The sequence below is a fragment of the Rhamphochromis longiceps genome, linkage group LG12 (genome assembly GCF_057381845.1).
Source record: "Rhamphochromis longiceps isolate RC_006_pf linkage group LG12, R_longiceps_female_GT1.1, whole genome shotgun sequence".
Taxonomy (NCBI): domain Eukaryota; kingdom Metazoa; phylum Chordata; class Actinopteri; order Cichliformes; family Cichlidae; genus Rhamphochromis; species Rhamphochromis longiceps.
The window spans coordinates 15,931,632-15,950,525 of NC_140568.1; the positions used below are offsets into that span (position 1 = coordinate 15,931,632).

The 18,894-nt window shown below is 39.8% G+C and overlaps 1 protein-coding gene across 2 annotated transcripts in view; it reads left to right on the top strand.

Moving 5' to 3' along the window:
• LOC146657093 (NMDA receptor synaptonuclear signaling and neuronal migration factor-like) overlaps positions 1–18,894 on the top strand; it is a 71,014-nt gene that overhangs the window by 11,376 nt on the left and 40,744 nt on the right. The window contains exons 2-5 of one of the 2 annotated variants that reach the window (XM_085424914.1): positions 7,747–7,808; positions 14,834–15,598; positions 15,761–15,833; positions 16,943–16,948. In XM_085424914.1, the coding sequence (XP_085281040.1) occupies positions 7,747–7,808; positions 14,834–15,598; positions 15,761–15,833; positions 16,943–16,948 (906 nt within the window). The remainder of the gene's footprint in view (positions 1–7,746; positions 7,809–14,833; positions 15,599–15,760; positions 15,834–16,942; positions 16,949–18,894) is intronic. The other variant, XM_085424913.1, reaches the window with a different exon arrangement.

The following is an 18,894-nucleotide window of genomic DNA, read 5'->3' on the forward strand; positions in this document are numbered from 1 at the left end:
TGTATGATTTAATCTTTCCTTGTTTTCGGAGTTACCTCAGTGGCAGCTGTTCCCAGTCCCTTGGTTGATGAGGTAAGATGTAGAAAGGGGCGGAGCAAGCCTATATGGAGACCTGCAAAATGGGTCATACCGCAGGAATTCGTTATGGTAGTTTCAGTTAGGTGTTTGTGTGTTTTACCCCTTTTTGTGCTTTTGTGGGCTGATCAGCCACTATTTAAGTTTCCCGTTTGTCTCATTTAGGTAGTTCAGTTTGTTTGAGTTAGTAGTATTTTTTGTTGTCAGCTTGTGAGTAGAGTTCTGGTACTTCGACCTCTTTTATGGGCCCAAGATTTAGATTTTTCTTTATAATTTAACCAAGTTTTTTGGGGGGGTTAAATAAAAACCTTTTTTTGGACTTTAACTTGTGCCTGACTTTCCTTCACTGCTTGTTCCATCACACCATGGGAGTAGCATCCTTTCTAGAGTACATGCAATCCCTATATATTAGCTGAGAAATTGATATGTAGTAGTTCCAACTTTTCCCAAACAGTTGATTCAGTTCATCTGGATGCAACGTTTCCATTGGGAAAGTTTCTGACCATGATGCTTGAGCATGCATCAAGACATTTGCAACTTTTGTTTTCATCCATTTCAAGTACATCACTAAATGAACTGTAAATTTCCTAAGACATAATTATTTTTCACTTGTATTACAGCAGTGTACTATTGCTGTTCTGTTGTGATGAGATGCACTGAGGTAGAGTAACTGAATTATTACCTTTTCTGAACTAAAACTGTTAAAGAGGCCAAAGAAGAGTTTTGATCAGTGGGGCTGTGATAACCTTCTCATCTGCTGAACATGTTGGAGCACCATCAGGTAACCCAGTGAAGCCTCCTGCTGCCTAAAACAGCATCAGACACTCATTTAATCATTTTTACCTCTGTGAGGATGAAAACTTTGCTGTTGTGGAGTTAAGGCATTCTGCCAGAAATCTAATTCTTTTCCCTGTTACGACTTTTCAACAAGGTCCCAGCAGGACAGCAACGTGAAAACAAAGTGTGCCAACCATCATCATTTTTATTTATTTAATGGACCGCGTAGCTGAAGAATACGAAAGAGAAGAGGAGATGTAGGAAAAGCGATATAAAACTAAAAAAGGGCACAAAGAATAGAGCAGAAAAAAGGACAAGCAATGATAACAGTACTAAGAAGGCTGGGAGATATCTTTGCTTTATTCTATTATCTTGACTATTAATGGTCTTGTTTGTGAATTTCACCATCCTGCTATTTGATGTAAACACTTCCCCAGGCATCTGTAAGCTTTGCTTTTTTTCATATGCATAGTCCTCCAATTCCTTCACAAAGAAGGAGGCCTAGAATATGACCAAATTCTAATATCAACTCCTTTCCAGATCATCTGTCTCCCGGCTGTCCCCTACCCCCACTCCTTTTTTAATAGTCTTTCTTTACATATTATGCCTCTGTTCTTCATTACACTTCCCACCCTCATCCCAACTTTATATTTTGGTTTTATAAACACATTTACAGCTTGTTGGCTCTTTTCAAGCCACAGTGAGAGGATTAATACTATGATGTATAATTCACAAGCTAGAAATCTCTGACACATTATTATAACTGTTGTTTCAGAGACCTCTGGAGTTATAAAAAATATTTATTGCCAAGATAAAGCTTCTCTGGTAATCACTTTGGCCTGAGGGGTGTGTGCTAATGTAATACATTAGTGTGTTTCTTTGTCTGAATCTTCCTTATTAACACCCGACTACAGAAAGACAGATTCTAAAGATATGGCTTAAATTCAGCTAAAAACATAAATTTTGACACCAGTTAAACTCTCCATAAAAATGTTAATTAAAAGATTATTATAGTTTAATAATAAATGTGTAACTGTAAATATTAGCAGCCATAGTATAAGATATTGTCTGTAAACCACTAGTTTTCATTGTCCAGTGATGTTTCAAAAATCTTTTCATGTGTGTTGTAAGCCTTGAGTTGGTTAAAAAAAAAAAAAAGGAAAATCAAAAACTGACTTCTATTTTTTAATGGTGAAGGAACAACTTATCCCAGAATGCATTGCAAATCCCAGACTTCACCACAAACTTGCATTCCCCAAGTCATCTGATGTTTGCGGGAATGTTTGCGTAAACCTTAACATGGTAGGAGTGACCAATCAAATCCCTCGCTGTTTCATTTGGTGCAGTAGTTCTTTTCAATGAGTAAAACCTTTTTTGTTGTTGTTGATACAGACACCTAAAGACTTGTGGTTTCTGCAAGAGTGCATGCCATTGTTTTTTTCAGTTTGGATAGTTCCAATATTATCGCTCATAGCAAAATCCATATAGCAAATATAAATGGGGTTTTTACTTCTTACTCCTGGAACCTCTATGGAGTCTACTTGCTGGTTTTTAGAGCCCCCGAGAGCAGCCAGTTGGCTTTTCTACCTTTAAAACCCGCCTTCCAGCCAAATGGCTTTTAGCTAGGCTTTAGCTTCAGCCAAGTGGAAGCTAAATTGGCTAGTCATTCATATGTAAATTAGGTTGTTACCTGAGAATTCTGGAGGGGAGTAGGGGTGTGTGAATGATTGCTAATTTCTAACTGCCAACTGCCTCTTTGTTTGTCGGGGGGGGGGAGCTGCTAAAAGCTGTGAACTTCCTTTTGTGTTCGTCTTGATGCATTCTCAATCATCCAGGGAAATAAATCTCCAAAAGTCACCAACTTGGAGTGTTTCAGTTTGCCATCTTAGGGAGAAATCAACACACATGGGTGTATGTCCTTTGTTGCTGAGATTTATTGATAAAAACAGTACAAAAAACCAACCATTTGTACACATATTTACAAATAATAATAAAAAGTGAGTGAGTACATTTCAACATTTTCAGCAATCACTCACAATCCTGGCACTGCCATGGTATCTGTAGTCTGCATTTACCACATGTGTATCTGTAGCCAAACGGAAGAAGACCGTCTATATTCTTAGCAGCATGCACAGCGTGGTTCAGACTGATAACACTACCAAAAGGAAGCCAAACACTGTCACCCTTTACAACAAAACAAAGTGTGGCGTGGATGTGATGGACCAGATGGTTCGGGAGTACACTGTCCGCAGAGGAACACGGCGCTGGCCAGTTGCCGTGTTTTATAACATGATTGACATGGCAGCACTGAATGCACATGTGCTGTATCAAGCATGCTCCGGGACGAAGGAAAGACGGGTGGACTTCCTGGTGGAGCTTGCAAGAGAGTTGGCTCACTCTCATGTAGCTGGGAAGAAGGCAAGAAAAGAACAGTTGCTTTGGACACAACCCTCCACACCTAGCCCTGGAAAAAAAGCCATGTGTCAGGTCAAACACAAATGCAAGAACAATCATGCCACTGTGTGATGTGTTCACTGCTAAAGATACACATGTGGTAAATGCAGACTACAGATACCATGGCAGTGCCAGGATTGTGAGTGATTGCTGAAAATGTTGAAATGTACTCACTCACTTTTTATTATTATTTGTAAATATGTGTACAAATGGTTGGTTTTTTGTACTGTTTTTATCAATAAATCTCAGCAACAAAGGAAATACACCCATGTGTGTTGATTTCTCCCTAAGATGGCAAACTGAAACACTCCAAGTTGGTGACTTTTGGAGATTTATTTCCCTGGATGATTGAGAATGCATCAAGACGAACACAAAAGGAAGTTCACAGCTTTTAGCAGCTCCCCCACCCCCTCATTCACACACCCCCACTCCCCTCCAGAATTCCCAGGTAACAACCTAATTTACATATGAATGACTAGCCAATTTAGCTTCCACTTGGCTGAAGCTAAAGCCTAGCTAAAAGCCTACCAGCCATTTGGCTAGAAGGCGGGTTTTTAAAGGTAGAAAGGTAGAAGCCTGGCCGGCGGGTGTTAACTTCTATATTATTCAGTTCAGATGAGTTCAGTTTTATTTATAGAGTGACAGATTTCAACAACAGTTGCCTCTATTTTACGAGAACGTAAAATAATATAGAGAAAACCCCAACAATCATATGACCCCTTATGGCAGTCCATTATTATCATTTTAAATTATATTTAAATTTGCTAAATAGCTAACATAGTTAGCTAACAAAATTTCTCACCTAACTATGTGTCAGTGATTCACAACTTTTCGGTGAAGTGGTTTATATTCCAACATAGGCCATTAAAAGTAAAAGTTATTTATATTCTCTGACTGTAAATGATATTTCATGATATTTCCAGACTTCAACAAACTGTTCCTTCTCTCTTTGACCTTTTTACCTTGACTTTGTAATACGTGAATGTGCTTGTGATTCCTGTGGGAAACACTGCAGTACAATTTTCATGATCAGTATAATCATGACAGTGAATTCTAATAGTTTATACCAATCTCAGCTTGAATGAACTTCTGTGCACTGCTGACAGAAAGTGCTGCTGTGTTTTCACATCCTCCTTCTCTCAGCACAGCATATGGCATTTTTATTGGGGGGAGTGCACACAGTCAAGCAGATAGATCACAGATGATTGCATTTTCTTCCTCGTGCCGTCCTTTGCCTTCTCCTCCTTCTCTATATCAGCCAGGGTAGGAGGGGGTTTTCACGAGGAGCACTGCACGTGCTGCCTCATATTTAATTACTTAGGCATGTAGGCTAAAGCAACACAACAATTCCATTTCACTGCAGCCCCCTGAGATTTTATCCCTGTGTACAAAGCATGTTGCATGTGTGTGTGTGTTGCGTACCCTGTTTATTTCTCTGTCTGCTGTTCCACATGGAGACTCTGAGCATGGGAGACCTGGTGTGTGTATCTGTGTTTGCAGATGGCAGGAATGCCAGGTCGGAGTGAGTGGGAGGAGAGTGATTATAGGCTGTGTTGCTTCTTTATAGGTGTGTTTGAGGGTAGCCTATATCTTTTATAAGATTGTTATCATATTGTATTTGTATGTGGGTGTTTTACATTATAGAACAACTGCTGATCTTACTGTGTATGCACCAACTAACAGTCTCACTTGCTTGCAGGATATTATGATTGAAACATATAGCTGAAGTGAAGACTTTTTCTTCTTCTTCTTTTTAAATTGACCATAGCAATAGCTCAGGTAGGCCATTAAATCTAGCTCAGTTCCAATACTGGCAGATCAAGCCATCTTCGTTCAAGCATGCATCACCTGATGCCTCAGTTGATTGTCTTCTATCCAGCTGGCAAATCTCTAATGTGTAATCACACATTACAGAGCATCTGCAAACCACTCTGCAACCCACCTCTACCCCAATGCTTCCTCCCTGTATCTGACATAATCAGTGTAGGATTTGTTGTTGTGGATGTTTTATTGTGGAAAGATACAGACCTCTCCCTGACTCTTTCCTTTTTCTTTTTTTTCCCGTCTTCTAAAGATATAAAATGTCAATACAAAAATATAACATTATAATCTGTAATTTCACAGTCCACACAAATTTTTGGTATCATTTAAGTAGTTATATGTCTAAAAAGACAAATGATGTTGCTTTACATTTGTAAAGCACAAATAGTGAAAAAATATGCAAAGCTGAAAATAAAGGTGCTGTATTCTTTTTAAAAAATATATTATATCACATAAAATACTTTGATGAACCCACTCCTTCCTGCTGTGTTAGACTAAATCAGTCCTTTGGGTTGTCTTCGTTGCCTGCTCTGTTCTGTGATGGGTTTTGCGCTTCATGCCTTTTACGTTCCATTATTGCACACTGAAGGTGGGAAAGTCTCAGTAAAGAGTTATACCACCGTATATAAATTACTGCAGGTGGAACTAGCAATCTTCTCTTGGCAATAGAGTTGTTAACGCTAGTGTATTTTCAGTTTAAACTATGAATAATTGTGTGACTTATCCTCAAACAAAGGAATTTCAAGCCAAACAGGTTAATACATACCATATAGTGAAGCATTGTGCTGGTGTACTGTGGAGACGTTTTTTGGCTGTGGGAACTGGAACTGAATGCAAGCAATGTACGGAGACATCCTTGATGATAATCTGCTTCAGAGCACCAAAAGGACGACGACCCTAAACACACAGCCAAGATAACAAAGTAGTGGTTTCGGGAAAACTCTGTCAATGTCCTTGAGTCGCTTCAGCCAGACCCAGAGTGGAAGCCAACTGAACATCTATGGAGAAATCTGAAAATGGCTGTGCACTGACCCTCCCCATCCAAGTTGATGAAGCTTGAGAGGTTCTGCAAAGAAGAATGGGAAAAACTGCCTGAAAATGGATGTGCCTAGTTTGTAGCATACAGAAAGGCTTGAGGCTGTAATTGCTGTCAAAGTACTTCGATAAAGTACTGAGCAACGACTAAATGCTTCTATGCATTAGCATTCATATTACACATTTCAGCCCACTTTTTTATCGTCATTATGGGGTTTTGTGTGTAGATTTTAAAATGAAAAATGAATGTAACTGTTTTTGAATAAGGCTGTAAGCATGGCAAAATGTGTGACATGATGCACTGCATATCCTTGTGTACAATATACCCTACATACAGAAAGTATGCTGACAAGATGGTGGCTCAGTGGTTTGCACAGCAAAAGACACCTGAGGTTAAACACTGGCCAAGACCCTTTCAATGTGAAGTTTACATGTTGTCCCTATGCTTGCACAGATTTCCTTGAGGATTTGTGATCTCTCCCATCATTAAAAAAAACATGCCGTATAAAGGTGTCCTTGACCGTAGAGGTGGCATTGGTCCCTGGGTCCTGCATGTTTCCCACAGCTAATTCTGAGGATGTGTTAAATACAGAGAGTGAATTTCCCTGTGGGGATTAATAAAGGATAAGTTAATTTATACAGTACAAAGGTTGACTGACCCCATTATTTGCTAGAATAAGAGTTTCTTTTCTTTTCTTTTTTAATTAGCAAGGCATGAAGGCCTTTTGAATCACAGATATGGTTAGTGAGCTAATTGCACTCAATCAAGACTGTTCCTCATTTCAGAGGTAGTAGATTGAACTGCTGTGACTTTTTCTCTTCTGCAGACCCACCCACACTCAGCTATATATGTATTGTATACCGTGCCAGTTCCTCAATGTTCCTGCCATATGGATGTTTTATGCCATACACATGATTGAATTTATTTCCTGTTTTTCTGGATGGCAAAAGCAACGACACCGTCCTCTGTGTAGGGCAGGGGAGATGGATAAGCTTTGTCATGAAAGAAAACTAGAGCAAATTTATGAATTTGTTTGTCTTTAAATCTTTATATATTTCACTTATTTTCATGTAACATAATTATAATAAAATAGAAAGTGAACGTAATGTGTGAGAAAAATACTAAAGTAGTTACTTACATGAATCAATCATATTGATATATAAGACATATTGAGCCACTGACCACCGAAAGGATATGAAAGCAATTAAAATGGTTATTAAAATTGGAAAATCTTCATATAAATGTCAGTTCATTTCCATTTCAATATTTTAGTAAGCTATAAAAATATGTAATAGAAAGCTTTCATTCTTTTTCCCTTCCCGACTTTAGCCAAGATCAGCCTGTAACTGTGTTGAGTGATGGCAGATAGCGAGTATGGATTCAGGACATTAACAGCTCCTCTCACAGAGTGCTGTGGTGATGTAACCTACTTGCAGTGAAGAGGGCCTTAGAGAGAAAAAGCTCAGACAGCCTGTTTAGGTGGAGAGAATCCTGTGAAATGTTTGTGAGTCACTTTGCTATGTTTGACAGCAACAGTTGTGCAAAATAGCTCAGAGTGAAGTCTTGCACTTGTGTCTCTACAGAGCAGCCAGAGCATTTGGAGAATACCTGTCCAATACCAATCCAGAGAACCGCAACGGAGCAGGTAGGTGGCACACTTAGTAGTCCTACAACAATACTATATCAGTATTAGAGCAATATAGTATTTAGTCGGAAATATCAGTTTCTCCGGCTTCACACGTATTTCCTACTCCCAAAAATACCTTAAAATATTTCTGTGTGAAATATTGGCCTGTGACATGTCGGATAATCAGTTATTAAAATATTTTAAAAATGCTGATGTTTATGTAATAAACGCTCAGCTTCAGGGTGCAGTCACACCACAACAGCAATGTTTCACAGGTTATCCCCAAAACCATAAGTATTTGATCACCCTAAAATCAGCTGCAGCGAACTATACTGTCACCTGGTAAGTGCTGAAAAATTGGAATTGGAAATTGGGCAAGTGTAAGGCTCTGAACAATTTTGACAGGGGCCAACCTGTGAGAGCAGGGTGACTGGTTCAGAAAATCAGCACGTATTGTGGGTGGTTCCCAGAATGCAGTGGTTAAAGCTTACCAGAAGTGGCTGCAGACCATGTGGACAAGTTCAAGGCATCAGTGTTCCTTGATGGCAGTGGCTTCTTGAAGGACATGTATGGTATGGCATAAGGAACTTGACAGAGAACTGACTCCAGATTGCTCTATCCTGCTGCTCGATTCCGTTGTGAATCCTGATACTACAGGACACCATCCAAGGTCTTCTAAAGTCCATACCTCAACAATTCTAAGCAGGATATCTTAATGTTGCAGATTACTGATATATCTGCAAGTTCTTCCCCCCTGCTGTTGGCAAGTGCTGTTCATAGAGGATTATCATATTGTAGGGTTTTTACTTTAACATGTAAAGCACTGTAAGATGACTATTTTTGTAAACTGATTATGAAAAAACAAAACTGAATTGGTAATGTAATTGAGGATTTATATTTTCAGTAGTAATTTATATTTGTTAGCATGCTCTTTTTAGTGCAAATATGTGGAATACATAAAGTAGCAGAAAACATGACAATTGAGATGGGGCTGAAGTTAGGTGCAAAGTGGCCTGCAGATACGTAGCATCTGTGGGCAGGCTAAAACAGGATTGTGTGCTTGCCAATTGGGAAGGGTCTGGAAGGGTATCAAGCGAGCTATCAGATGCACTGAGACCAGCTTACCTACTGGGATTGTGGTTGAGCCTAACTTAGTAACCTACTCAGTCTAATACTATGCTCAGTTTAATTATATCCTGGAAAAGCTGTTGTGACTAACTAGCACTTCCCTTTCCCCTACCTTTGCAATATCGCTTTTCTGTGTATGATTTCAACTTTATAAAAGGGAATCTTACAAATCTGTTTGCTTTCCACTCAGTTTTTCTTCAGTATAACTTAGTAAGTAAAGTACAGTAAAATTTTATTTATAAAGCACCTTTCAAGATAAAAATCAAAAAGTGCTTCACAGAAGCTAAAACCTAAAAATAAAAATCAACCAAAAGCAAGTTTAAAAAGATGAGTCTTTAGCTGTTTTTTAAAAGCGACCACGGAGTCCACAGATCTCAGGCTCAAAGGGAGAGAGTTCCACAATCTGGGGGCCACAGTTACAAAAGCTTTGTTGCCTTTTGTTTTCAGCCTCATGTGTAGGATAACCAGCAAGCCCTAGTCACATTACCTCAGGGACCTGCTGGTAATGTATGGATGTAAAAGTTCACTTATACAGGGAGTGCAGAATTATTAGGCAAGTTGTATTTTTGAGGAATAATTTTATTATTGAACAACAACCATGTTCTCAATGAACCCAAAAAACACATTAATATCAAAGCTGAATGTTTTTGGAAGTAGTTTTTAGTTTGTTTTTAGTTTTAGCTATTTTAGGGGGATATCTGTGTGTGCAGGTGACTATTACTGTGCATAATTATTAGGCAACTTAACAAAAAACAAATATATACCCATTTCAATTATTTATTTTTACCAGTGAAACCAATATAACATCTCCACATTCACAAATATACATTTCTGACATTCAAAAACAAAACAAAAACAAATCAGCGACCAATATAGCCACCTTTCTTTGCAAGGACACTCAAAAGCCTGCCATCCATGGATTCTGTCAGTGTTTTGATCTGTTCACCATCAACATTGCGTGCAGCAGCAACCACAGCCTCCCAGACACTGTTCAGAGAGGTGTACTGTTTTCCCTCCTTGTAAATCTCACATTTGATGATGGACCACAGGTTCTCAATGGGGTTCAGATCAGGTGAACAAGGTGGCCATGTCATTAGTTTTTCTTCTTTTATACCCTTTCTTGCCAGCCATGCTGTGGAGTACTTGGACGCGTGTGATGGAGCATTGTCCTGCATGAAAATCATGTTTTTCTTGAAGGATGCAGACTTCTTCCTGTACCACTGCTTGAAGAAGGTGTCTTCCAGGAACTGGCAGTAGGACTGGGAGTTGAGCTTGACTTCATCCTCAACCCGAAAAGGCCCCACAAGCTCATCTTTGATGATACCAGCCCAAACCAGTACTCCACCTCCACCTTGCTGGCGTCTGAGTCAGACTGGAGCTCTCTGCCCTTTACCAATCCAGCCACGGGCCCACCCATCTGGCCCATGAAGACTCACTCTCATTTCATCAGTCCATAAAACCTTAGAAAAATCAGTCTTGAGATATTTCTTGGCCCAGTCTTGACGTTTCAGCTTGTGTGTCTTGTTCAGTGGTGGTCGTCTTTCAGCCTTTCTTACCTTGGCCATGTCTCTGAGTATTGCACACCTTGTGCTTTTGGGCACTCCAGTGATGTTGCAGCTCTGAAATATGGCCAAACTGGTGGCAAGTGGCATCTTGGCAGCTGCACGCTTGACTTTTCTCAGTTCATGGGCAGTTATTTTGCGCCTTGGTTTTTCCACACGCTTCTTGCGACCCTGTTGACTATTTTGAATGAAACGCTTGATTGTTCGATGATCACGCTTCAGAAGCTTTGCAATTTTGAGACTGCTGCATCCCTCTGCAAGATATCTCACTATTTTTGACTTTTCTGAGCCTGTCAAGTCCTTCTTTTGACCCATTTTGCCAAAGGGAAGGACGTTGCCTAATAATTATGCACACCTGATATAGGGTGTTGATGTCATTAGACCACACCCCTTCTCATTACAGCGATGCACATCACCTAATATGCTTAATTGGTAGTAGGCTTTCGAGCCTATACAGCTTGGAGTAAGACAACATGCATGAAGAGGATAATGTGGACAAAATACTCATTTGCCTAATAATTCTGCACTATATATGTTGGCGTTTGTCTATGCAGAGCCCTGAAAGTCAAGGTCAAAACCTTAAAGTGGATTCTGAATTTATCGGGGAGCCAGTGCAGCTGAATCAGCAGGGGTGTGACATGGGAGTACTTGGAGGACTTGGTCAGAAGCTTTGCAGCAGCGTTCTGAACAACTTGCAGATGCTCCAAAGAGGCTTTACATAAACAAGCAAAAAATTACAATAATCCAGACGAGATGAAACAAATGCATGAATGACAATTTCTAATTTGGAGCGCGATACAATGGGACTCAGCTTAGCAGTGTTTCTCAAGTGATAAAAACAGGAGCGAACCAGAGATTTTACATGGGCATCCAAAGTCAGACCTGAGTCAATAGTAACACCAAGGTTCCTGATAGACGGTTTGGCAAATGTAGCAAGTGGACCCAAGTTTTCCATAACACTAGGTACAAAATGTTTAGGAGCACAAACAAGGACTTCAGTCTTCTCCTCATTTAGTTGAAGAAAGTTTACAGCCATCCAACCTCTAATGGAGTCTATGCACTTATGCAAAATCTGTAGCTTGGAAACATCATGGGGCTTAAAGGAGATATATAACTGAATATCATCTGCATAGCAGTGATACGAAATGTCCTTAAAAGTGCTCAATAAGTGTTGAAGAGGAAGTAAATACAGCAAGAACAATAAAGGCCCCAAAACTGAACCTTGTGGCACACCATAGGCAAGAAAAGTAGAAGAGGAACTGTACTTAAAGGTAGCCGCAGAAAAGGATCGTTCATGCAAATAGGATTCAAACCAGGCCAAAGCAGCCCGATATACCCGCCCAGTGTCTCAGCCTATCTAGCAGAATATGATGGTCCACAGTATCAAAGGCGGAGGTCAGGTCCAACATCAACAGAACGGAGCATTCTCCTGCATCACATCTCATCAAAATGTCGTTGGAGACTCTAAGAAGTGTAGTTTCAGTAGAGTGAGCTCTACGAAAGCCAGATTGGAATTTATCCAGAATGCTGTATTCTAGAACAGCTATAAGCTTTTCTAAAATCTTAGCAATGAACGGTAATTTTGAAATCGGTCTGTAGCTACTAAGAAGAGAAGCATCAAGCTTAGGTTTTTTTAACAGTGGGTGAATGACAGCATTCTTACAATAAACAGGGACCTGACCAGAAACCAGTGAGGTATTGATAATTGTGAGCACACAGGGACCAATAGACCAAAAAGACATTTTTAAATAAAAATCCAGGTAAAATATCCAGAGAGCAGGAGGATGCTTTCATCGAATTAACTAACTTGAACAGCTCTGGTAAGGACACAGGTAAAAATCTTCCTAAAATTACAGGCCTAGCTTGAGTTGGAGCAGATAAGAGAGACACAGAAGGAGAGATATTGTTCCTCACGTTACTGACATTTTCAACGAAGAAAGAAAGAAATTTTTCACAATCTTCATTTGATGAATTTGGGACAGCAGGTGGAGCAGGAGTAACAATATCACTAATGGTGTTGAATAGTACCATAGATAGAAGGTTACCTCTGCTCTTAGACACTAAGTCTGAGAAATACGCAGCCCTCGCATCTCGAAGTGAAGTGTTAAAAGGGACTAAAAGGTCCTTTAAATGAAGGAGATGGACATGCAAACGTGCACAGCAAATCCAGCATGTCCAAATTAACACTGTCGGATTTGATTTCAACACTATTAAAGTGTCTATATGGGTCCACACCAGAGAGTGTTAATTTAACTCTTTTTGGAGAGTTGGTACGTTAACTCTGATTTAGTGTTAAACACCAAATCTGTCTGGAGTTGATAATTTAACACTTGGTGTTAAGAGTTTATATATTAACTCTCAAAGAGTATTTTAGTTTAACTACGTAAGAGTTATCTTCTAATTCATTCTTAAAAGCGGGAATTTTACTGTTCTGAACTTCTAGAAATTTCTTTTGGAAATAAACATTTACTAAAAAGATGCAATGGTTTTTTAAAAACATTTATTCTGAACTGTGCACCACAATTTCAAAACATTTTCTGAAAGATGTAACAGTATACATGTTCTCACTTTCATTAGAACTTTGTTTATCAAAAGGTCTGACATGGTAAATGCAAATAACAGCATTCTCATCACTTATTTCTTCAATACAATATGCATGTCCTTCATTCATCCCTTTGTGGAACTTCAACGCACTTCTGCTCTCCCCCATATTCCATCTTCACAAGAATATCCTGTGCGGAGATTGAATAAAAATTAGTTGACACTAATTAATGGCACAAATAATCCAGTAAACAATTGCAGCACAGTTAAAAAAAAAAAAAAAAGGAATCCTCTTTGAGCCATTACTTGTGTAAAGTATTTTCCCAAAAGACAAAGACACAGGCAGCAGGTAATACTGAACTAAATGTAAAACCTCAACCTTTTTAATTTTTACCTAAACCGTGTGCACAAAACTCTGGAGGGATCTATGCTAACGTAGAACCCAGTCAGGACGTCTGCTACTGCTGTTTGCTCTTTTTTTTTTTTTTATGGGCGATCGTTTTCAGGCTTCAAGTAGCACCATTATACCAACATTTCACATTCTAGACATTGTTTTAGGTGTATTTGACCAAAGATTTGACTGAAAATTCACATGCAAGCTTTTTTTCAAGGCTGTGGCATTTGCCCGCAGACAATACCTTTCAGCTAGCTAAAACAGAATATTATGCTATCACCGAGCAACATGGCTAATGCCTTTCACACAGCTTTGTCTCAACTCCAAAGAGCCACAGAAGTAAAAGCTCATAATAATTGAAACAATCTTTGAAAAAATGACTTACCAAGCATGGCAAACAACTCAAATATGTAGAGCAAAATGTTCTGAAACGGCTTCACTTCAGCTTCGATTGGAGCCGTGCTGGGGGCGGAGTCTGTGAATTTACTCTGTTGGTGTCATAGCCCCTGTAGGAGTTCAGAGTTAAGAGGTCAAGAGTTAATGTTTCCATTGTAACACCTCCAGATTTGACAGAGAAACACTCATTTTTAACACTCGATTTTAACTACTATCATTTTACACCTCAGAGTTACATTAAAAGAATGTGACTCTGCTTAGAGTAAAATTAACTCTACTTTTGCAAGAAGACTATTAACACCAAAACATTTAACACTTTTGAATTTGCTGTGTGTTTTCCTCCATAAACGCTCAACCTTACAGCGGCAACGCTTTGAGAGGCGAATGGTGTCATTTATCCAGGGAGACGACTTTGAAACCGGAGCTAGTCTTGTTTAGACAGGTCAAACATTGTCTAAAATAGAAAGACAATGATTATTAAAAATATTTGTTAAAAAAATGAACATCGTTATAAGGAGATAAAACTAAATTAAAGGCATCGGAAAATTATCACTATACCCATACTTATTTATCCACAGGACACACAAAATGAAAAACTAGCAAGTCCCATCAGATTACACTTGCTTTCAAGCCTGCAGCATTGCAACCATTTATACAGTGAGAAGAACTATTCATCCTTCATGATCCTACAGGACAACTGGGCTTCTTGGACTGTACCGGCTCATCCATTTCTGAATCTTTCATCTTTCCGCTATTTGTTTTTTTTCCATCACTATGCCACCTCTCTATTTTCCTCATGTGCTCACAAAAGCTTTGCAGCTAGTAAATGTTTACCACTCTGCTGCCAGAGCTACAAATCCCAAAGAGACACAAGCAAGCTCCCTGTTAACTCTATTTACATAGAAAGCATTTATCTGATGTCCGTTTATGAAAGCTATATAGAAAACAGACAGCATGATTTATCTCTCACTTGCTATGTTTTCTTGTTAATTTTGCTTCATCCCCTTTCTCTTTATCCCCAGATCATCTACTGTCTGAAACTTTCTCTGGCCAGGACTCTCCAGACGTCAGTCACTTGCATAACAACAATCTGCCACCACAGAGCCGTTGTTTATCCATAGCTAAACCCGCCCAGTCCAGCCAGTCTAATCCCAGCACTAACCCACAGTCTCAATCTCAAGTCAACACTCTCCAGGCTCAAGCATCACTTGGCCCCTCCAAACGGCGACTCTCTGCCGAACGCAGTCTTTCCATAGAGGACCCACCTGCTGCCAGGGGTTCACAGGGGCCTGTTGCTGTGAAGCCAGCCAGGGTGTACACAATCACCAGGGAAGGCGGGATGACCCTCGGGGGCCGTGGCAGTGAGGAGAGCCTGGAGTTGGAGGTGCTGAAGGGCTCCCGGGAGCAGCCTCTCTCACAGAGCACTTCTGCTGCCAGTCATGGCCTATCCTGCACCAGCCAACCAACCGCCTCAGCTGCCCGTGGCAGCCATCACCGTAGCAGCCATCACCGCAGTAACCAACATCATGCCCAGCAGCATCACGGAGGCCCAACGTCATCATCGCAGCCGCTGCAGAGCTCAGGTAGCGCTGGCAACATTCGTGATTGGGGAATGAGGAGAGGTGGGTCGCGGGATGACTACACCCCAGACTGCGTTGCCTGCATTCGGGCTCCATGCCAAAGTCAGCGCTCCCTGGACCTAGATACCTCACCCCGAGATGGAGGGAAGCAACGCAAAAAACTGGAGAGAATGTACAGCGAGGACAGAGCATCTACAGATGACAGGGGTATAAAACTAAATGTGAAGGTTTAAACGAATAAACAAACTGAGCCTAAATTTAAACACGTTCTCGCCATGTTTTTATTCACCTCCACTGCTATTTGTAAGGCCTGTGTTTGAATGTAATGCTCACTGACACACACCTTCCTTTTCTTATTTGTGTTTGCAGAGGACAATCCTAACAGCTGGTTCCCCAAAGAGAATATGTTCAGCTTTCAGACAGCCACCACCACCATGCAGGCGTGAGTATGGCATGGAAATCCACCTTCACTCCCACTCTGTGCATCACAGCATCTCGCTGCCATGTTGGCAGGATACGGCCCCAGTCTTTTCCTTCCAAGAGACAAATGTAACATTCTAATACAGTCTTAATGAGCTTTCACACCTTTATGCTCGTTGGTTTTATTAATATAGGAAGCCACTTTGACATTTTTTTTAGAAATAAGCAGTTGCCCATAGAAAAACTGGATGTTTTAGATCTGTACTGGTAGAAGCACAGTTTAGTAATTTTAACAACATGGTCCAACAAGTGTCCCAGTAAACAATGATACCAGCTGAATGGAACGCACCTGTTTCCAGTGTTGTGCATAGTACTTGTTCCTCTAAATTGAGCAGCCAAGAGTCTTTGAAATCAACACATTTAGAAAGCTGGAAATGTGTTGGTCTAGATCGTGTACGTGCCTTAACCAAGACACACATACACGCAGACACACAACTCCGTTCCAGTCTTGCTGACAGGTTAATTATCACCTATCACCCTGACCTTATAATTATGACTCTCAAACAGACAAAGCGCACCCACCATGATCTTTTTTTCCCTTCTTCTCTCCCACACTCCCTCTTTGCTATCCATATGTCTCACCTTCCTTTCCCCATCTGTTTCCGACTGCCTGTGTCCGTATTAGAGTCAAACTGATATATGGGTCTGACTCTCGCTTTTGATTTAAATGGCAGGCTGAATGATGGATATATCACAGTTTAATTGACTACACATTATTGACTACACATTAAACTAAGTGTTTGGTTATAGCCAGTCCTTGAGAACCAACTGGTGAGATATTTTGGTACACTTTAGATGTACATACATGTACATATTTCATCAGTCATCATCTCCTCTTCCTCACTTCTTTCAATGTGCATGTCATATTTGAATCCCAGTCCCTGCTCACTTATTTATAGGTAGGATTCTTCCATTTTGTCTCTCCTGAAAATGAGAACTGGAACATAAATCTCACTCCAAAATTTGGGTATGTGGAGTATTTGGCTGGCCCTATTGCTAACTTCTCTTTCATTTTTGTCTCCTCTTCTTCCTCTCCACACTGTGTGGCGGCCTTCCAAACCACGACTGTAGAATATCGTGAGTAAATCTTTCAAACGCCCCCACTGTTCTTCCTTGTTGCTTTTTCTTTTTTTCTTGCTATGCCAGTTAGGTAACTCGCATTGAACTCTGTTCCTCATGTGGCTTTGTGCTAGTCAGTCTACTGTGTCCTTATTCCCCCAACCTCGATGTCTGCTGGATGGGATGTCAATATGTGGATGTAAGATTAAAGGCAAGGAAGGTTTGGTAGGAATGAAAAGTAGGTCATGCCAAGCATTATTTAAATAGCAACAATTCTTTGTTGAAATGAACTCCTTTGATATATTTCTGATAAAGACAGTGTAGCAGTGGTGACTTGACTACCAAAGTTACGTCTGAAAACTAAAACCATGAACTCAAAGCTGTTTTCTTGTGCATAAGTCTATAGATAAATCTTAGTAATGCTGTTTAACCCTCTGAGGTCTGAGTCGTACAGCAACCCTAAAAGGTCAAATGCATAGCAACTTAAGAAAACAATGGCAAATAGAAAAAAGCTGAATAAAACACATAAGAAAAAGGAAAAACACAACATAAGCTCACAAAAAAATAGCTCACAAAACACAGCGGAGGCTTTTTTGGGGAGACAATACTATAGAAAACTTGCAGAGATAAGTTAGCTATAGCTAACTAGCTATAAGCAGTGAACAGCGTTTTACAGTGTTTTATAAATCATGTGATTAAATCACACGTCACCTGCCTCTTTTGTCCCTCACAACACCAATGAAACCTTTGTTTCATTCTTGTAATGTCTCAGTGCAGTCCTTTGCACATTTTGCTTCCTGTCCCTTCCATAGCTATACTGTCACATTCATATCTCCACGAAAACACTTTGGTTGTTTTATAAGATTTTATTTTTTTTTACTCTATGAAACTACACCTGCCTCCTGCTAAAAGATAGTGTAAACTGTATTTTAGCAGGCTGTCAGCTTTTAAATATTGTGATGATGGTTTCAGAGTAAGAACCAGATTATAATGTGTGGTTTCAAAGAGGTTAAGGTGAGAACAGTTCGGTGACCCAGCTTGAGGCTTCAAAAATGGGAATTCAAAAACAAGAAGGGTTGGTGGCAACATCCAGCTAGTCTAAGTGTGGGCATTTGATTTTCCCAAGGGGTCACAATTAGGATCTACTTGTAACATCTACTATTACCATTAGTGGTTTATAAAGGGATAACATTTCCAATAAAATTACTATTGAGCAGAATTGGACTGAATATATCCGTAGCAGTCCCAGTTTCTCATTTCTCTTTGGGAAAATTATTTTCCTGGCCCCAGCAATCTATGGTCACATCACTATGTTCTGCAAAAACAGTTGTCTAGTCAGTATCTAACACCATTACTTACATACAGGGGATGTGACTGTGAATCACTTATCTTTAAAGGAATTTAAAGGAATTTAATAAAGGGACATGAGCGTTTTCATACATTATGTGTTTGAACAAGCAGTAATCTAAACTGCAATGTGACCAATCAACGACCAGGTGATAATTTTAGTCTTTTTTTTTAATAAGGTTGATCACACATGTGATATCCGTTCTTGCTGGTGTCAAAAGTAGACTGTATGGCTTTACTGTAAAGAAAGATAAACAAGAGTCTCTAAGGCTTTTTGGTTGCTAATGATTCCATCTATTAAGGTAAACTGGGAACTCCTATTAAACTTAGATTACTGGACTTGGTTGATCAAATTCTGGAAACAACATTTTTCCCAAGTTTCTTGGTAAACTTTTAAGGTGACCATGCATCATGTGAGACATGATGAAATTCTAGATCATACACTTTTTCAAATGTTTGCTAACTCTCATTTGCAACTACCAATCTAGCTGTCAGCAGACATAAAGCCGCCCCCAGTACTGCTTAAGTTTCAATACTTTAATATCTTCAGATCTTTAGTATTATAACTTATCTTCTCATATTTAACTCTCTAAGGTCTAAGTCACCATCATCAGCAA